The following is a 17,988-nucleotide window of genomic DNA, read 5'->3' on the forward strand; positions in this document are numbered from 1 at the left end:
GAGGACGCTTTTGCCAGTCTTTACACTTCGGTGTTTCAAGTGCCCACTCAAAATATTTGTCTGTACAATGACAGTATTAGCCACATGAGCTGCTGCTAGGTTCTGCAGAGGAATTCCATCCCAGACCAAATCTGACTCCCTAACCCTTCATTATGTCTCATTGTGTCGGGATGTGGATCCAACATTTTTGGATTGCGTACTTAAAGATGAAGTATTATTATTACTATCTTACATTAAAGATACTTCATTTTGAGTGAAATAAAAAAACTGGGTATTGTACCTGCAAATTGTTGGCTTGTCTTTATGGCTATAGTGGCACTTTATACTAATAGGCCGCAACATTCTGCAGTTTCTACCATAGAAAATGTATTAGCCAGGAGAGTTAAGCCCACTCGTGTACAACAGAATTTTTGATAGAACTGTGTAAACTTGTACATTTTTCAAACGATTTTATGTTTGATGGTGAATTCTTTTTACAAACTTTTGGTTTGGCAATGGGTTCAACTGTTGTCCCTAATCTTGCTATTTTGGGACAATTTGAATCTGAACATGTTTATTCATCTATCTGATTTCAACATGTTTTATTTTGAGTCCAGTTTATTGATGATATTTTTTTCATTTGGTCATCAGATTTTGACCAGTTAACAGGAGTTTCTCAAATGGCTTAACTCTAAGGATGTTAATCTTTCATTCTCTATGACAGCCGATCAGAAAAAAATGTCTGTTTTTGATGTGCTTGTTATGTGCAATGGCGGACATATTATTACTTCTCTGTTCAGATTGCAACAATTTGTTGTGTTACCAGTCATTATCCTAAACCTTTGAAAGATGGCCTTCTGGTTGGTCAGATTTCAGATTGAGAAGATTATGCTCTGACACCAATGAATTTAAACAACAGGAAATAGAATTATAGAACCGGTTGTTGATATGTAGGTATCCAATAAAGATCATTAAAAGGGCCTGAGGGCACGTTTCTCTGACAGAGATTCTTTGTTGCAATATAAAAATCGGGACATCATTCCTCATTTTACATGCATTTTACCATATATACCACTTATACAAATGAAATCATTAAAATTATTAGAAATCAATGGGGAGTTGTTTCTTTACACCCAGCATTATTGGAACCCCCTATTTTTTTCTCATGGTAAAAATCTCAGGGACATATTAGTTCATTCATCTTTGCACAGTAAGAAGGTAGTTGACAAAGTAGTGGGCCATTCCAATTGTGGATCATGTGATTTTTGTTCTCTTACAGTGACCGGCATGGAAATGCATTTGACATGATTAAGAGAACGCATAATACAAATTATTTATCTTCTTTTGTCATTTATTTGATTAAATGTCCTTGCAATTTACATTGGCAGAACGAGACATATGAAAAAAAAACTGATTGAACACAGAAGCTGCTTTAATATGGGTAAAATTTCAGCTTCAATTGTTTCTCAATTTTTGGAGGCACATCATTCTTTTCAGCAAAAAGAATGGACTGTAATTGATTTTATACCAACAAAGGAAAGAGAGGATGACCACTATAAATTCTTGTGTTCAAGGGAACAAATGTGAATTTTTAATTTGACTCCAAATGAGTTAAATGAATTTATTGAATGATCTGAAGTTGGCTGATTTCATCTTGGTTTGCTATTTTCCTCATATTTGTAAAATAATGTTTCCTTTATTGTGACTGGTACATTTTCAAGTCAATCAAGCATTTAAATGAATTTGTGTCTGCTTCCATTTTCAGACAGAAGGATCCTCTTCATGATGGCAGCAATTTCCCCTGATGCAGAGAGGTAAACATCAAGCTCTCTCGAAATGCTGTTCAGTGTCAGGTGACTGGTCTTATTCAACATTTTTGCCGCGTTTTTGAACAATTATTCATTCGGATTAATAAGATAAGTTAAAAACATTTTTTTCATATGAATGAGACTGCTTCAAAAGTTTGGGGTAAATTTTAAAAGCCCTGCGCGCGCAAAGCCCCGGGAAGCGCGTAAGTCCCGGGGTTTTGCTTGGGGGCATGTCGGGGGCAGTGCGGCATTCGGGGGCGTTCCGGGGGGGTCGGGGCCGTGGGCATGGTGCCGGCCCGGGGGCGTGGCCGAGGTCTCCGAAGCAGCCCCCGGGCCAGGGAATAGTGTGCCGGCAGCCAGCCGACAAAGGTAGAGGGGGATTTAGTTAGGAATGGGGGGTGGGTTAGATAGGGGAAGGGAGGGGAAGCCGGGGGGGGCCTGAAAAAAAGTTCCTTTCAAGGCCGCTCCGATTTCAGAGTGGCTTTGAAGGGAATGGGGAAAGACATCGGGGCTCCCTTCGGGATCAGCGCGTGCAAGGTGCACATGTGTGCACCCCCTTGCGCGCACCGACCCTGGATTTTATAACATGCACACGGCGGCGGCACGTGCGCTGCTGCAGCATGCGGCAGCAAGCGCATGTTATAAAATTGGGCGTAGATTTGTTCGCGACGGGTTGCGCGAACAAATCTAAGCCCGCGCATAACTTTAAAAATCTACCCCTTTGTTTTTATTTGCAAAACAAAAAAACAAAAATTTAAAATTTTACACTTTAGGTGATAACAGAGTCATGTGATGATATGGTTTCCCCGCACCACTCTGGCTGTCGAGGTGCAAGTTTTGTATCTTCATTACAATTTTGCCTTCTTGTGTGAGAGTTGTTGGTTTTTGTAATTAAACTAACTGTCACCACTCTGGGTGTTGCCTTCTCCTGAGCTACAGGCCAGGATTTCTGGAGCACTAGACAGCTGGCTCTGGCCCTTGCCCTAGATCTGAACCCACTTTCTCCACTAGAACCTTTCTCACTTCAGCCGACCTGGATCATAATTCCCCTCCTAATGTATAAAGCTCACACCTACATGGGGAAATAATCATGGAGGAGACTGCAAATCCATTCCCTGCAGGAGACAACTATGAAAAGTCACCTTTTAATCTCCCAAGAGACAGAGAAAGTAACCTTTATTATTTATTTATGTGATTTTGGTCGCCCTTCTCTGCACTTTCTCCAGTGCAGCTATATCTTTTTTGATATGCGGTCACTAGAACTGCACACAGTATTCAAGGTGCGGTCTCACCATGAAGCGATACAGAGGCATTATGACATCCTCCGTTTTATTTTCCATTCCATTCCTAATAATTCCTAACATTCTGTTAGGACAGATAGTCTCTTAGAAAGGGTAAAACTGTAGAAAAGGTCAAGATTGTCATGGCCACCACTCTATGAAGGAGTTCCAGAGAAGCATAGCTGTAAACATCTTGAACTAGCCTGGGCCAGGACAAAGGGGATTGTGACCGAAGGAACTCTTAGTATCACTTATCTCTACTGTGCAAGACTCACCAGCTGTGAATCCATCCAGGGACTGCAGATTTGCGACCTCCCCCCTCAGCACACTGTTACCTGTGAGGAAGTCACCTTGGCCACCTCAGACAGATGCTAGACCCAATGCAGGAGGACTTGAGTCAAAGTCATTTCACACAGCTACCTGAGGAGAGAACTATAGAAAAAAGAAAGAGCTTAAGCAAAGACTCAATCTTTCTATCATGGAGGACTTTGCTTTGAATGTTGTACTTCCATACACTGATTGTGGTTTTAAAAGATGAAGTCTACCCTCCTGGTTGAACCAATACCATATCCTTCTCTTCCCTGGGAAGGAAATATAGATCCCTCACCTTCCTAGCCACCTTAAGTCTGGCACCAAGTGTCTCATAAAGAGGAGATTCCATCTCCAACATCAGAACTAGCAGGAAACTGGTGGGGAGGGGAACCTAAAAGTACCTAAGAATAAGGGCTCACCCTATAAATTACTGCCTATCATTGCTCATCCAATAGCTGCAGGAGGTCATGCCCCAGAATTACAGGTCAGCAGCTTCTCTCTCCTGAACAGCATCCCCACTGTGGCATTATCCTCTTCTGAGGAGGCAATCATCCCCTGTCCGCTAGATCGGCTATCTTCTCCTCCTTTTATCCAGCCAATTCTCTACGACTATTCAAGCCGGTGAAGTGCTCCAGCATCCCAAATGTTGCCAAAAATCATCTAAAGTTCTTAGTGCGGGAACATAGCCAAGGGCTGGGAAGGGCTCAAGGAGAAATCCAAAAGTATCGTCCAAGCAGGACCACCCTGGAATTTTTGTTTTTATAACAGGCTAAAGCAATCTACAGTTTCACAAGCCTAATCTAGCCTTAAAAGACACTCTGAGAATCTTCATTTGTATAGAGGGGAAAAGAGAAAATTCTGCAGGCTGTTACCTCCAACGCTCAGCTATCAGAGAGGGGAGATGAGAGGAGCAGCAACATGCATATGAGATCGCCTGCTGAAATAACTCAGTAGAGAATTGGAGCTAAGCAGGCTCTACTGTGCCTGAGGGAAAATATGTAGCCCCCCCTCTCCCAAAACCTCCCTGTTTGACTATTGGAGGGAAGAGGGAGAAAAGAGTCTGGCATGCTTAATTTATAATTTATTTTTGGCCTGAAGCAGACATAAAATGTCTACTAATCCGACCAAATTGGGAGTGCCAATCAGGCCCTCTTCCTTGTGCACTGCAGTGCTGCTTTCCAACATAGAGGCCAGGGCTCTTAGCAAGATGCTGACCAACTGCAGTTCGCACTCACCCGCCCAGTAACCTGCCTACTCACCATAGGAGACTGGGAGGCAGTAATGGAAAAAGCTGTGCCACACATCTTTCTTTTTCTTTTAAACTACTGCCTCCCTGTTGCTCTCCCAAAATACAGGGAATGTGTGCTGTCAGTAACTCCTGTTGCTGGACCCACCAAGGAAAAAAGTCACCAAGTGCTTGACCCTTCTGGGCGGGAACTCAGAACCTCAAGTGAGTTGGTTCCCAAGGGTGGAAGGGAAAAATCAGGCCCACCAAGGCCATCATCCAGAATGCCCCAATACTTGTCTCCATTCCACTGGAAACCTGAGCCTAAAGCCTTCAAAGGAGCAGCCTATGCTCCAACAAGAAACCAGGCCTAAAAAGTCTTCCTGGGAGCAGCCTACATGTAGCTGCAGTGCCAGTCCACACATCTACACCATCTGGTGGAGATAGAGAAATACTGAACAGGTAAATACAGCACCAGACACCTATAGGGGGAGTGAAGTCAGTTTTGAACTTTTTTCTCTCTCAATTTGCTGGCGGTGGGACATAACCCACTTGTTTGGACTGGTTTGGCATGGACGACAAGGAATCTAAATTCAGATTGGAAAGAGCCAAGGACATTAGAAGACAACGAAAAGCACTGGATTTGTTGGTATACCACAGAACAAGAACTATGGATGATATGGATTAAAACCTTCCTTTAAATGAAAAGTGTTTGCAAATGCACAAAAAAGTCCAAAATATGTAAACTGTATCAGTTTGAATATTATTTGTTAAAGCCCACTTTTGGTTACCAGTTAACTAATATTAGGTACCAAGTTTCAAAGGTAAAAAACTTGTAATAACTAAGGCACCAAATTTGACAGATGACTGGGCTAAACTTATCTTTAAATTATATCACAAAGTAAGGTAACAATTAATACATTCAAAACAAATTTATATAATATATTACCATTTCTATCTTGAATTAATTGAATTGCTTGCAACTGCAGTTCAACATTTTTCTGCACCATCATGGTTTTAAACATATTGAAATCTTCTGCTGCCAACACTGGTTGTAAAATCGTCTGTGAGAAGATATGTTTATATTAATTCAAAACTGACAAAACCAAAAATTTCTTAATTAAAAGGAAGATAAAGTTACCATTAGTGTTATCTAATTATAACATTTTCATTCATTCAGCCTGGGCAAACATGCCATAATTATTACTAGGTAATGAGAAATTACTACTTACCTGATAATTTCCTTTTCTTTAGGAGTCACATGAATCCAGAACAAGTGGGTTATGCACTTCTACCAGCAGATGGAGATGGAGCAAGCTAATGTCACAATATATATACCCCTGCAGTGACATCAGCCTGCCAGTATTCTCTTCAAAAGCAACTCTGGACAGACTAGCAAAACATGATTAAACATCTAACCATTTCAACACTGAGCTCAGACAAGAATGTATAAACATAAGTCTAGGGACTGAATTAACACTCACCACTAATCCCTGCAACACATAGATACACAAGAGGACCATAGTACAATCAATCGGCAGCCAAGGGAGGGAAGCTGGATTCATCTGACTGTCCTAACAAAAAGGAAATTGTCAGGTAAGTAGTCAGATGAATCCAGAACAAGTGGGATGTATCCAAGCTATTCGCGGTTCTCTCAAAACCGCATGTGCAAAGGCTGCGTCCTCCTGGGCCTGCACATCCAGATGATAATATCTGGAAAAGGTGTGTAAGGAGGACCATGTCGCAGCTCGGCAAATGTCGACAGGAGACAATAATCTAACTTCTGCCCATGACACTGCCTGAGCCCTAGTGGAATGAGCCCTAACCTGATTAGGTAACGGCTTGCCAGCATCAATGTATGCTGCCGTGACTACCTCCTTAATCCAACCACCGTGAAGAACAAACAAACGATCTGTTTTCCGTAAAGGCTCAGTAATCTCCAGGTACCAGATGATATGTCTCTTGACATCCAAGGGTCACAACAGACGATACTACCCTACGTTTCTCTCTCTCTCTGTCCAGAGACGGCAGGGAGATAGACCGATTTAAGTGAAATTCAGTGACCTCCTTCGGTAGAAAAAAAGAAACAGTATGCAGCTATACCGCCTCTGGAGTCACCCAGAGGAAGGGCTCTCGGCAAGACAATGTTGCGACCGTCGTTACCCAACGTCTCCACTCCGTCCACCTTACCTCTTTGGCGACTCCCTCTTTGGTTAATGGACGTTTGGCTGCCGCGGCGTCATCTTGCTGAACTCCTCTGGCGTTCCCGGACCGGCTAGATGCTGCCTTCCGCCATGTTCTCCTGAGGCCTATAGGGGGCGCGCGCGGCCCCGACTCAAATACCAGCAGTGGCGCGAACCTCAGGGGCGTCCCCCTTAGATGACATCATCAAGCCTGGATATTTAAGGTCTTTGTTTTTGCTAGCTAGTTGAGTTGGCAAAGGGTTACCTAGCTTCCTCCAGGTATCGCTGTGGATGGGATTCGCTCTCCACATACCTTGCTACTCTGCCTCCTTGGACTTTACCAGAGGTACCCGCTCCTCGGGGACCTCGCTCTCTCTCTTACTTTTCAGGTCGCAGTCTGGAACTTGTACTCGCTCCTCGAGGGCCCACGTTCCCGAACCTGCTACCAAATAGCTACTTCTACCAGGAAGTCACCGCTGCCTACAACACCAGTGAGTTACCATTTCTCTCTCAGAGCTTCCCTGGAACCAGGTACTCGCTCCTCGAGGGCCTACTCCATTCCAGCCTCTGGGCTACTTCAAGAGACTATTGTGTGAGTGTTACCATCAAGGTTCTGTTCCTGAACTCTGCATACCCTGCTTAATCAATATCTCAGTTTCTCTACAGCTCAGCCATCCTGGGATCGCTGTTCCAGTGCCTGAGGGACTACAGCCCAGCCGGGCTCTTCCAGCTCACTACTGCCACCTCTGGTGGTTCACTATACAGTTCAATAAAAGATCTAGTGTGTGTCTGTCTCCCAACTCTGAGCCTGACCGGTGGCCCCTCTCGGGATCTTCCCCCGAGGCATGGTCATTTGCCACCGGCCCAAGGATCCATCTACAATTATCACAAATAATAACAGATTGCTAACTCCATGGATCCGGCACAGCTCAATGCCTTACAGGCCATACCGGGCCTGGCCCTGCGCATTTCGGAGCAAACTTACTTCAGCGTTCCATCAGCTACACACACAGAAGGTTGAAGGCACAGCTTCCAGCCATGTAGGTCAGTTACAGGAGGTAACTTTAAAGACTGCTGTACCACTGGCGGCTCCAATTTGTTTTTCCGGAGAAATCCAGAAGACCCGGGGTTTTTTAAACCAGTGCTGCATGCATTTTGCCTTATAGCCATCTTTATTTCCAACGGCTCTCTCCAGGACTACCTACATCCTTTCATACCTGGATGGTAGGGCTTTGTCTTGGGCATCTACCTTGTGAGAACGCAAGGCCCCATTTGCAGGACATAGAAGGATTTATGGACTTATTTTAATCCCTGCTCGAACTTCTATCACCGGTTCTGCTTTGGTTGAATTGAAGCAAGGCAATAGATCATTGGCTGAATTTGCCATAGAATTCAAACTTTGCAGCAGAACTCTGCTGGGACCCCAAATGTCTCAAGACTCTCTTTTTCAGAGGCCTGGATAACCGTTTAAAGGACGAGCTGGCTGCTCGTGAAACACCTGACTCGCTGGACGAATTAGTGGCCTTGGCCACTCGGACTGATCACCGACTCCGGGACAAGGTAAAGGAACTCCGGCCCAAGGTGTCACCTGATTTGAAACAGGCTAGTGCTATACCTGCACCTCGGATGGTTCCAGTAATCCCTGCTGCTAAGGATGAACCGATGCAACTTGGTCATGGACGTTTGACTGCCAAAGAGAGAAGACTTCGGAAGAGGCGCCACCTTTCCATGTAGTGTGGTCAGCCCAGCCACGATGTCTCTACGTGTCCATTCGTCCGGAAAACAGACGGGCCTAAGTCCTGCAGGAGGACTGTTCTTAGGCCTCACTACGCCCTCTCCTCCGCTCTCTCTCCCAGTTTCCTTGACCTACGGACCAGTCACGGTTCAGACTCCTGCCCTGGTGGATTCAGGGGCAGGAGGCAACTTCATTCTCAGACGTCTAGTGGAATACTTGAGGATTCCCCTCATCAAGTTGAAAGATCCACTACTGTTATCCTCCATTCATGGAGAGCCCTTACCGGGCAACGTGACTTGCCAAACCGTACCAGTTACTCTCTGCACCGGAGCTCTCCATACAGAATCGCTGTCCTTCTTTGTACTGGAAAGGTCCATGCACCCTATCGTCCTGGGGTTACCCTGGTTGCAAGTGCACCAAACCCAATTTGACTGGGCATTCTTGGATCTCTCCCACTGGGGTTCAGAATGTCACGGGAGGTGCCTTAAGGAAATCTCGCCTATCATTTGCATGCCTATGACTCCAGTGATGCCAGGACTGCCGCCCCAATATGCATCCTTCGGGGATGTATTTTCCAAAGAAGCGGCTGATATTCTTCCTCCACATAGGCCCTATGACTGTGCCATAAGACTGAAGCCCAATGCTGAGCCACCGAAAGGACAGGTGTACCCTCTTCTTAGCCATTGAGAATAAAGCAATGTCGGAATACATTGAAGAAAATCTCCAGAAGGGCTTTATCAGACCATCAAAGTCGCCAGCCGGCGCAGGCTTTTTCTTTGTGTTGAAGAAGGACGGTACCCTATGTCCATGTATCGATTACCGAGGTCTAAATAAAATCACGATCAAAGACTGTTACCCCTTGCCATTAATCTCGGAGCTGTTTGACCGGCTGCAAGGGGCCAAGATATTTTCAAAGCTCGACCTGAAGGGGGCCTACAACCTGTTTCGCATTCGGAGCAGCGATGAATGGAAAACGGCCTTCAACACGTGAGATGGCCACTTCGAGTATCTAGTAATGCCGTTCGGGTTGTGCAATGCACCCGCCATTTTCCAAAATATGATGAACGACTTCTTACGGGATCTGCTGTACAAGAATGTTGTGGTCTATCTGGACGACATATTAATCTTCTCCCAGGATTTGGACACCCACATTGCAGATGTCAAGCAAGTACTCCACCATCTTCGCGAACACCGGTGTGAATTTCACAAAGACTCAGTGCCTTTTCTAGGCTACATAGTGTCGAAAGAAGGTTTCCAAATGGACCCTGACAAACTTGAAAGTATCAAGAATTGCTCCCAACCTACCAGCCTGAAGGCTTTAAGGAGATTCCTGGGGTTCACCAACTACTATCAAAGCTTTATAAAGAACTATTCTTCTTTAACCGTACCCTTCACTGCATGACTCGCAAGGGTGCCAACGCTTCAAAATGGTCAGCGAAGGCCATTTCCGCGTTCGAGAAATTGAAGACTGCCTTCTCCACAGAACCGTGCTTGTGGCATCCAGACCCCAACAAGCCCTTTATCGTCGAAGTTGATGCTTCAGATGTGGGTGTAGGGGCTGTGTTGAGCCAAACAGGAGAGTCGAAAGCCTTACTTCCCTGTTCCTTCTTCTCACAAAGACTTTCTACAGCCGAGAAAAACTATGGGATTGGCGATAAAGAGCTCTTGCCAATAAAGCTTGCATTCGAGGAATGGCGGCCTTGGCTCGAAGGCACTCAACATCAAATAACCATATTCATGGATCATAAAAATCTAGTGCATCTCCGCCACGCACAACGTCTGAATTACAGACAGGCCAGATGGTCCTTATTTTTTAATCGTTTCGATTTAGTGTTGAAGTACCGCCCTGGAGATAGAAACACCAGAGCAGACGCTCTGTCACGCTCTTTTCATTCAGAGGATGTGCCTAATGAGCCACAGCACATAACTGACCCGAAGAAGATCCTCTTGGCATCCATTCAGTCTGTACCCGCTAGTAAAACAATCGTTCTAAAAGACTCATGAAGAAAGTGCTCTTCTGGGCGCACGATTCCAAGCTGGCTGGCCATCCTGGCCAACGCCATACCCTGCTCAAGATACAGAAGCTGTATTGGTGGCCTACCATCAAAAGTGATACCTATTTCTACGTGGCATCCTGCACCAATTGTGCTAAGAACAAACCCGCTTCTGGACAACCATGGGGACAGATGCAACCACTGCCAGTTCCAGAACGGCCCTGGTCGCACATCGCTACTGCCTTTGTAGTCGATTTACCCACTTCCGGAGGAATGAACACCATCTGGGTGACAGTGGATCGATTTAGCAAGATGGCACACTTCGTGGCACTCCCTGGCATACCTTCAGCCTTGGAGCTTGCAAAGCTCTTCATAACGCACATATTCCGCCTCCATGGACTACCTTCTCACATCATATCTGACCGTGGGTTCCAATTCACGGCACGATTCAGAAGGACCTTGTGCAAATTGTTTGACATATCTTTAGACTATACCTCAGCCTATCATCTGCAGTCTAATGGCCAGACAGAACAGATGAATCAAACAATGAAGCAGTTTATTCAAGCTTATGTCACATCCCGACAGAATAACTGGGCCGAATTGCTTCCATGGGCTGAATTCGCCATCAACTCTCATCCAGCAACATCTACTGGATTGTCACCTTTTGAAGTGGTTTTTGGACATTCCCCAACACCGCCACTTCCACTGAAGCTCTCAGTGACGTCCCCAGCAGCTCATTCCACTGCTGATGATATCCATAATCTGTGGGTTCAGACAAAGAACATGCTAATCAAAGCGAGTGACCGTGCTAAGAAGTACTACGATGCGCACCATTCGCAAGCTCCAGTCTTAAAGCCAGGAGACAAGGTCTGGTTGTCAACCAAGCACCTCAGACTTAAATTACCCTCTTCTCGATTTGCTCCTCGCTACGTGGGACCATTCCCAGCCCTTCAATGTTTTGGCAAAGTCACCTACCGTCTGAAGCTACCACCTGGTCTCAACATCCATAATGCTTTCCACGTTTCACTTCTGAAACTGCTCATACTCAGCGAATTTTCTTCCAAATCTCAGGATCCACTTGTCATCAATGCAGAAGACGACTTAGAGTTCAAAGTCGAAGAGATTTTGGATGTTCGAAAAAGAGGTAATACTTTTGAATATCTTATATCTCCTGGGAAGGTTTTGGCCCCGAAAAAAACTCTTGGGAGCCTCTGACCAATATCCTTGACAAAGAGATGCTTCGTCAGTTCCACATCGTGCATCCTTCCAAACCCAAGCCTGGTACCCGAAGAGTTGATCGCCCTTTGAAGGAGGGTACTGTTATGACCGTCGTTGCCCGACGTCTCCACTCCGCTCACCTTACCTCTTTGGCGACTTCCTCTTTGGTTGATGGAAGTTTGGCTGCCACGGCGTCATCTTGCCGACCTCCTCCGGCGTTCCCAGACCGGCTAAACACTGCCTTCCGCCATGTTCTCCTGAGGCCTAAGGGGGTGCGCGCGGCCCCGACTCAAGTACCAGCAGTGGCGCGAACCTCAGGGGCGTCCCCCTGAGATGACATCATCAAGCCCGGATATTTAAGGTCTTTGTTTTTGCTAGCTATTCGAGTTAGCAAAGGGTTACCTAGCTTCCTCCATGTATCGCTGCGGATGGGATTCGCTCTCCACATACTTTGCTACTCTGCCTCCTCTGACTTTACCAGGGGTACCCGCTCCTCGGGGGCCTCGCTCTCTCTCTTACTTTTCAGGTCGCAGTCTGGAACCTGTACTCACTCCTCGAGGGCCCACATTCCCGAACCTGCTACCGAAGAGATACTTCTGCCAGGAAGTCACCGCTGCCAACAACACCAGTGAGATACCATCTCTCTCTCAGAGCTTTCCCTGGAACCAGGTACTCACTCAAGGGCCTACTCCATTCCAGCCTCTGGGCTACTTCAAGATACTATTGTGTGAGTGTTACCATCAAGGTTCTGTTCCTGAACTCTGCATACTCTGCCTACTCACTATCTCAGTTTCTCTACAGCTCAGCCATCCTGGGATCGCTGTTCCAGTGCCTGAGGGACTACAGCCCAGCCGGGCTCTTCCAGCTCACTACTGCCACCTCTGGTGGTTTACTATACAGTTCAATAAAAGATCTAGTGTGTGTCTGTCTCCCAACTCTGAGCCTGACCGGTGGCTCCTCTCGGGATCTTCCCCCGAGGGCATGGTCATCTGCCACTGGCCCAAGGATCCACTCACAATTATCACAAATAACAGACAAGGCCTGCAATCAGAAACTCTCCGCACAGAACAAATTGCTACAAGAAACACCATTTTCAAGTCTGTAACCACATGGACAGGTTACGCATTGGACTAAATATAGGACCCGCTAAGAAATCGAAAACCAAATTAAGGCTCCCTAAGGGTACCGGAAACCGCAAGGGAGGACGAAGATGTTTCACTCTTTTCAGGAAACGGGCCACATCAGGATGAGCCAACAAGGAACCACCATTCACCTGACCCCTGAAACAGGTGAAAGCCACTACTTGTCCCTTTAAGGACTTAAGGGCCAAATCTTTATTCAAGCCATCCTGAAAAATCTCCAAAATGAGCGGGATCTTGGCCGAACGAGGATGAGTACAGCGATCCTCACCCCAGGTCTCAAACACTCTCCAAACTCGCACATAGGTCAAGGAAGTGGAGAGCTTTTTAGTTCTAAGCAAAGTGGAAATCACTGCCACCGAGTATCCATGTTTCAGCAAACCAGCCCTCTCAAGGGCCATACTGTAAGAGAAAACTGAGTCGGAACTTCGTGAAGAAACAGACCCTAACTTAGCAGGTTCCTGTGCCGGAAGTTGAAGTGGTGTGTCCTCCAGGAGCCACCACAAATTCATATTGATCCATATTTTCTTGAGATGTTGGCACTGGAATGACAGCCCTCAGACTGAGGAGCCTTGCCAATGTAGATTCCACTGCCTGCTTCTTCTGTGGTGAGTGGCAGGGAGACACCATGAACACGTACCGAGGAACACTGCAAAACTCCATCGCATATCCTTCTCGTATCACCTCCAGGACCCATTGATCCGATGTGATCTCAATGCACCTCTGATAGAAGAGACAGAGGCGTCCCCGTATCTTCTGTAACCGGGGGTGGGTCGGCAAACCTTCATTGGGAGTGTCGGGAGGTCGCACTACCTGAACCCGCACCCCTTCTTGGCTGTCGGGAACGAAAGGACTGAGACCTACCAAAAGGTCAAGTTCTCTCATGGGTCATTCCTCTGTAGGGACAAAAACGCCTGGATCCTCTAGTACAACCTCTTATGTTAAAAGAGCTTGGCATCTGCTTCTTATCCTCTAGCAAATGAGGAATCGTAAACTCACCCCACTTACTAGCTACCTTTTCCAACTCGTTCCCAAATAATAGTGAGCCTTTAAAAGGCAATTTGGTAAGGTTAGCCTTAGAGGTCGCATCAGCCAACCAATTTCGCAGCTATAACTGACGTCTGGCCGCTACTATGGAAGCCACTCCTCTGGCTGAAGAGCAGACAAAATCACAGCCTGCATCTGAAAAAACGGCAGCATCAGGCTCCATAATTGCCCTGGAGTTCACCTCAGAGTCATTGACCTCCTGGGAGAGAAGCAAACTAGACCAAGCCACCAGGGAACAACAAGAAGGGATCTGCAAGGTCATTGCCACTGCATCAAATGCTTGCTTAAAGACAGAAGGATTGAGACTATCATAAGCATAGTTCAAGGCCACTCCTCCTTTCACAGGAATAGTGGTCCACTTTGAGACTGCACACACAAGTGCATCTACCTTCGGAAAACATTTACGCTCTCTTGCCACTGGATCCAGAGTGTACAGGCCTTCCAAAACCTGACCTCTTTGAAATTAGCCTCTAGGGCACCCCACTCAAGATCAACTCTTGAATGGCTTCCATCACGAGGAAAAAACAAGAGGCCTTAAGCAAGGAAACCAAAATGGGATTTTTCTTCGGTTCAGTCACAGCGTCTGCCCCAGGAATTCCAACCATTTTCAATATCTGAAAAATCAGAGCTGTCAGTTCATCTTTATGAAAGAACTGAAGCATAGTTCTATATGGTTCTAAACCTGGAAGAATTTCACCATCCTCAAGAGAGTCAGGTTCGGTTTCATCATCTGTGCCATCTGAACCTCCATCGGGAAGTCCCACTGCCACTCTAGCCATATTCCGCTTAACAGTAGGTCCTGGCAAAGTTCCTACCTGCAACTCTGCTCTGGGAGTATTAGGGAAGACTGAAGATTGCGCCTGGAGAAAGGATTGCAATCCCTGGAAAAACTCTACCCATGAAAAGGTAGAAGCATCCAATACAGGAGGTACTTGAGGCGTACTCACTTAGCTACCATCCCCTGCTAAGGAACCAGTTAGGGGACTTTCAAAATCAGGTGCCCCACCTGAGCCATCTGCACCCAGTCCTACATCCCCTGGAAGGAGCCAGGCTTAGTGAAATCGGAGGAGGGCAATTCTCCCTGAGCCACCAAACAGCACTGACACAAGTTAGCAGGTACTCCTGGCTGAGATGCCAGAATATGACAGGCAGCACAAAGAGAAAGGTGCTTAGGTTTCTTAGGCATAGGTGTCATTATGGCCAACAGGATGCTCAGGAGCGGCCAGAGGCGTGCAACTAGCTTATTTTTTTTTGTACGCTCAAAAGTACTAGGCATCCAAAACTTAGGTGCCTCAATACCTAGGAGTCCAAAACTTAGGCGTCCCAAAAATAGGCGCCACAAAACAATCTAAGAGCACAATGGAGAGATTACTTACCTGATAATCTAGTTTTCCTTAGTGTAGGCAGATGGACTCATTACAAATGGGTATAGTGTGCTCGTGCTAGCAGTTGGAGTCGGATCTGACGTCAGCACGTGGTACATATACCCCTGCAGGAAGTGCAGGCGCTCAGTAATCTTCTTTGCAAAAGCTTTATGGATATGTGTGTGACTGACCGATCAATTGACTGAACATGATTAACCTGACCGACTGACAGAAGCTGGAGACCGCCAGTGTTCTCAACCGGAAGGCGTCGACACCCGGCAGGGTGGATGCCCAATGTCAGAAAACATGGCTTACCTTGAAACGGTGAATTCCCATGTATATCGGCAGCCGGGCGGGATGCTGAGTCCATCTGCCTACACTAAGGAAAACGAGATTATCAGGTAAGTAATCTCTCCATTTCCTAGAGTGTAGCAGATGGACTCATTACAAATGGGATGTACACAAGCTATTCCCGGACTGGGTGGGAGGCTGCCCGAGGTCCGTTTAGGATTGCCCTTGCAAATGCTGTGTCCTCCCTGGCCTGGACGTCCAGACGGTAAAATCTGGAGAAGGTATGGAGGGAGGACCATGTTGTCGCCCTGCATATCTCTGCAGGCGACAGCATCCTAGTTTCTGCCCAGGAGGCCGCTTGCGCTCTGGTAGAGTGAGCCTTGACCCGTAGAGGTGGTGGTTTTCCCGCTTCTACGTAGGCCGCCTTGATAACTTCTTTGATCCAGCGAGCAATTGTCACCCGTGAGGCCGCTTCTCCTTGCCTCTTCCCGCTGTGAAGGACGAACAGGTGGTCCGTCTTTCGTACTGCTTCCGACATTTCCAGGTATCTAGACAATAGCCTGCCGATGTCGAGATGGCGCAGTATTCGACCTTCTTCCGACTTCTTCAAACCTTCCGTGGTTGGCAAGGATATGGTTTGGTTGAGGTGGAAGTGCGAGATTACCTTGGGTAAGAAGGAAGGAACCGTGCGAAGATGGATAGCCCCTGGGGTGATCCTGAGAAATGGATCGCGGCAGGACCGTGCTTGTAGCTCTGAGATGCGGCGTGCTGAACACACGGCCAGCAAGAACACCATCTTCAAGGTTAAGAAACGGAGGGACAGGCCTCGGAGGGGTCTGAAGGCAGGTCCTGCTAGGAATTCCAAAACTAGGTTGAGGTTCCACAGGGGCACTGGCCACTTCAGCGGCGGGCGAATGTGTTTGACTCCTTTCAGGAAACGTGAAACGTCTGGGTGTGTGGCAATGCTATTGCCGTCACTCCTGGGGCCGTAGCAGGATAGCGCAGCTACCTGAACCTTGATTGAATTGAGGGACAGACCCTTCTGGAGCCCATCTTGCAGGAAATCCAAAATGATGGGGATTTTAGCGGCATGTGGATTGGTGCCGCGAGTTTCGCACCAGGCTTCAAATACTCTCCAGATCCTTATATGTTAGTGATGTGGAGAACTTGCGTGCGCGGAGGAGTGTATCTATTACCGGCCCCGAGTATCCCCTTTTCTTCAGTCTAGCCCTCTCAATGGCCAGACCGTAAGAGAGAATTGAGCTGGATCCTCGTGGAGGATGGGACCTTGCCGCAGCAGGTCCCTGTGAGGAGGCAGGGGTAGAGGATCCCCTGCCAGTAGCCTTCTCATGTCTGCGTACCAGGGTCTTCTTGGCCAGTCCGGGGCCACCAGAAGAACTAGGCCTCTGTGCCGCTGAATCTTGTGTATAATGGCCCCCAGCAGGGGCCATGGGGGAAAGGCATATAGCAGGATCTCTGGAGGCCATGGCTGTACCAGGGCGTCGATCCCCTGGGATAGAGGATCTCGCCTGCGACTGAAATATCAGGGTACTTGAGCGTTGGACCTGTCCGCTAGTAGGTCCATGCCCGGCGTCCCCCACTGATCCGTGATCATCTGGAAGGCCTTGGATGACAGCTGCCATTCCCCCGGGTTTAGGCTTTCTCTGCTGAGGAAGTCTGCCGTGGCATTGTCCTTCCCGGCGATGTGGACGGCGGAGATGTCCTGGAGATTTGCTTCCGCCCACGCCATCAGGGGGGCTATTTCTAAGGATACCTGTCGGCTTCTGGTTCCGCCCTGCCAGTTGATGTATGCCACCGTGGTTGCATTGTCCGACATCACTCTGACTGCTCTGTTGCGAAGTCTGTGGGCAAACCGCAGGCATGCTAACCTGACTGCCCGTGCCTCTAATCGGTTGATGTTCCACCCCGACTCTTCTCTGTTCCACCGCCCTTGGGCGCTTAGTTCTTCGCAGTGTGCTCCCCAGCCGCTCAGGCTGGCATCTGTAGTGAGCAGGGTCCAGGTTGGAGAGGACATTTTGACCCCCGGCTCATGTGGCCGGGCTGCAGCCACCACCGTAACTGATGCCGTACTCTGGCCGGTAGAGGTAGATGCACGGTGTAGTTCTGTAATCGTGGGCTCCACCGAGATAGAAGGGCGCGTTGCAACGGTCTCATATGAGCCCGCGCCCATGGTACCACTTCCAGAGTGGAGGCCATTAGGCTGAGGACCTGTAAGTAATCCCAAGCTGTGGGCCGGGTGGTGCTCAGCAAAGTCTGCAAACGATTCCAGAGTTTTAATTTCCTCTTGGAGGTCAGGCTGACTTTGTCTCCCTAGGTGTCGAATCGGACTCCGAGGTATTCCAGCGACTGCGAAGACTGTAGGGAACTCTTGTTTGTGTTGACTACCCATCCT

General features: G+C 47.5%; 1 protein-coding gene across 3 annotated transcripts in view; it reads right to left on the reverse strand.

The window, feature by feature from the left end:
• Positions 1-17,988, reverse strand: part of CFAP36 (cilia and flagella associated protein 36) — a 354,349-nt gene that overhangs the window by 200,277 nt on the left and 136,084 nt on the right. For all 3 annotated transcript variants that reach the window (XM_029593752.1, XM_029593751.1, XM_029593753.1), the window contains exon 4: positions 5,554-5,668. In XM_029593752.1, coding sequence (XP_029449612.1) covers positions 5,554-5,668 — 115 coding nt within the window. The remainder of the gene's footprint in view (positions 1-5,553; positions 5,669-17,988) is intronic.

This window comes from Rhinatrema bivittatum, chromosome 3, assembly GCF_901001135.1.
Source record: "Rhinatrema bivittatum chromosome 3, aRhiBiv1.1, whole genome shotgun sequence".
Taxonomy (NCBI): Eukaryota; Metazoa; Chordata; class Amphibia; order Gymnophiona; family Rhinatrematidae; genus Rhinatrema; species Rhinatrema bivittatum.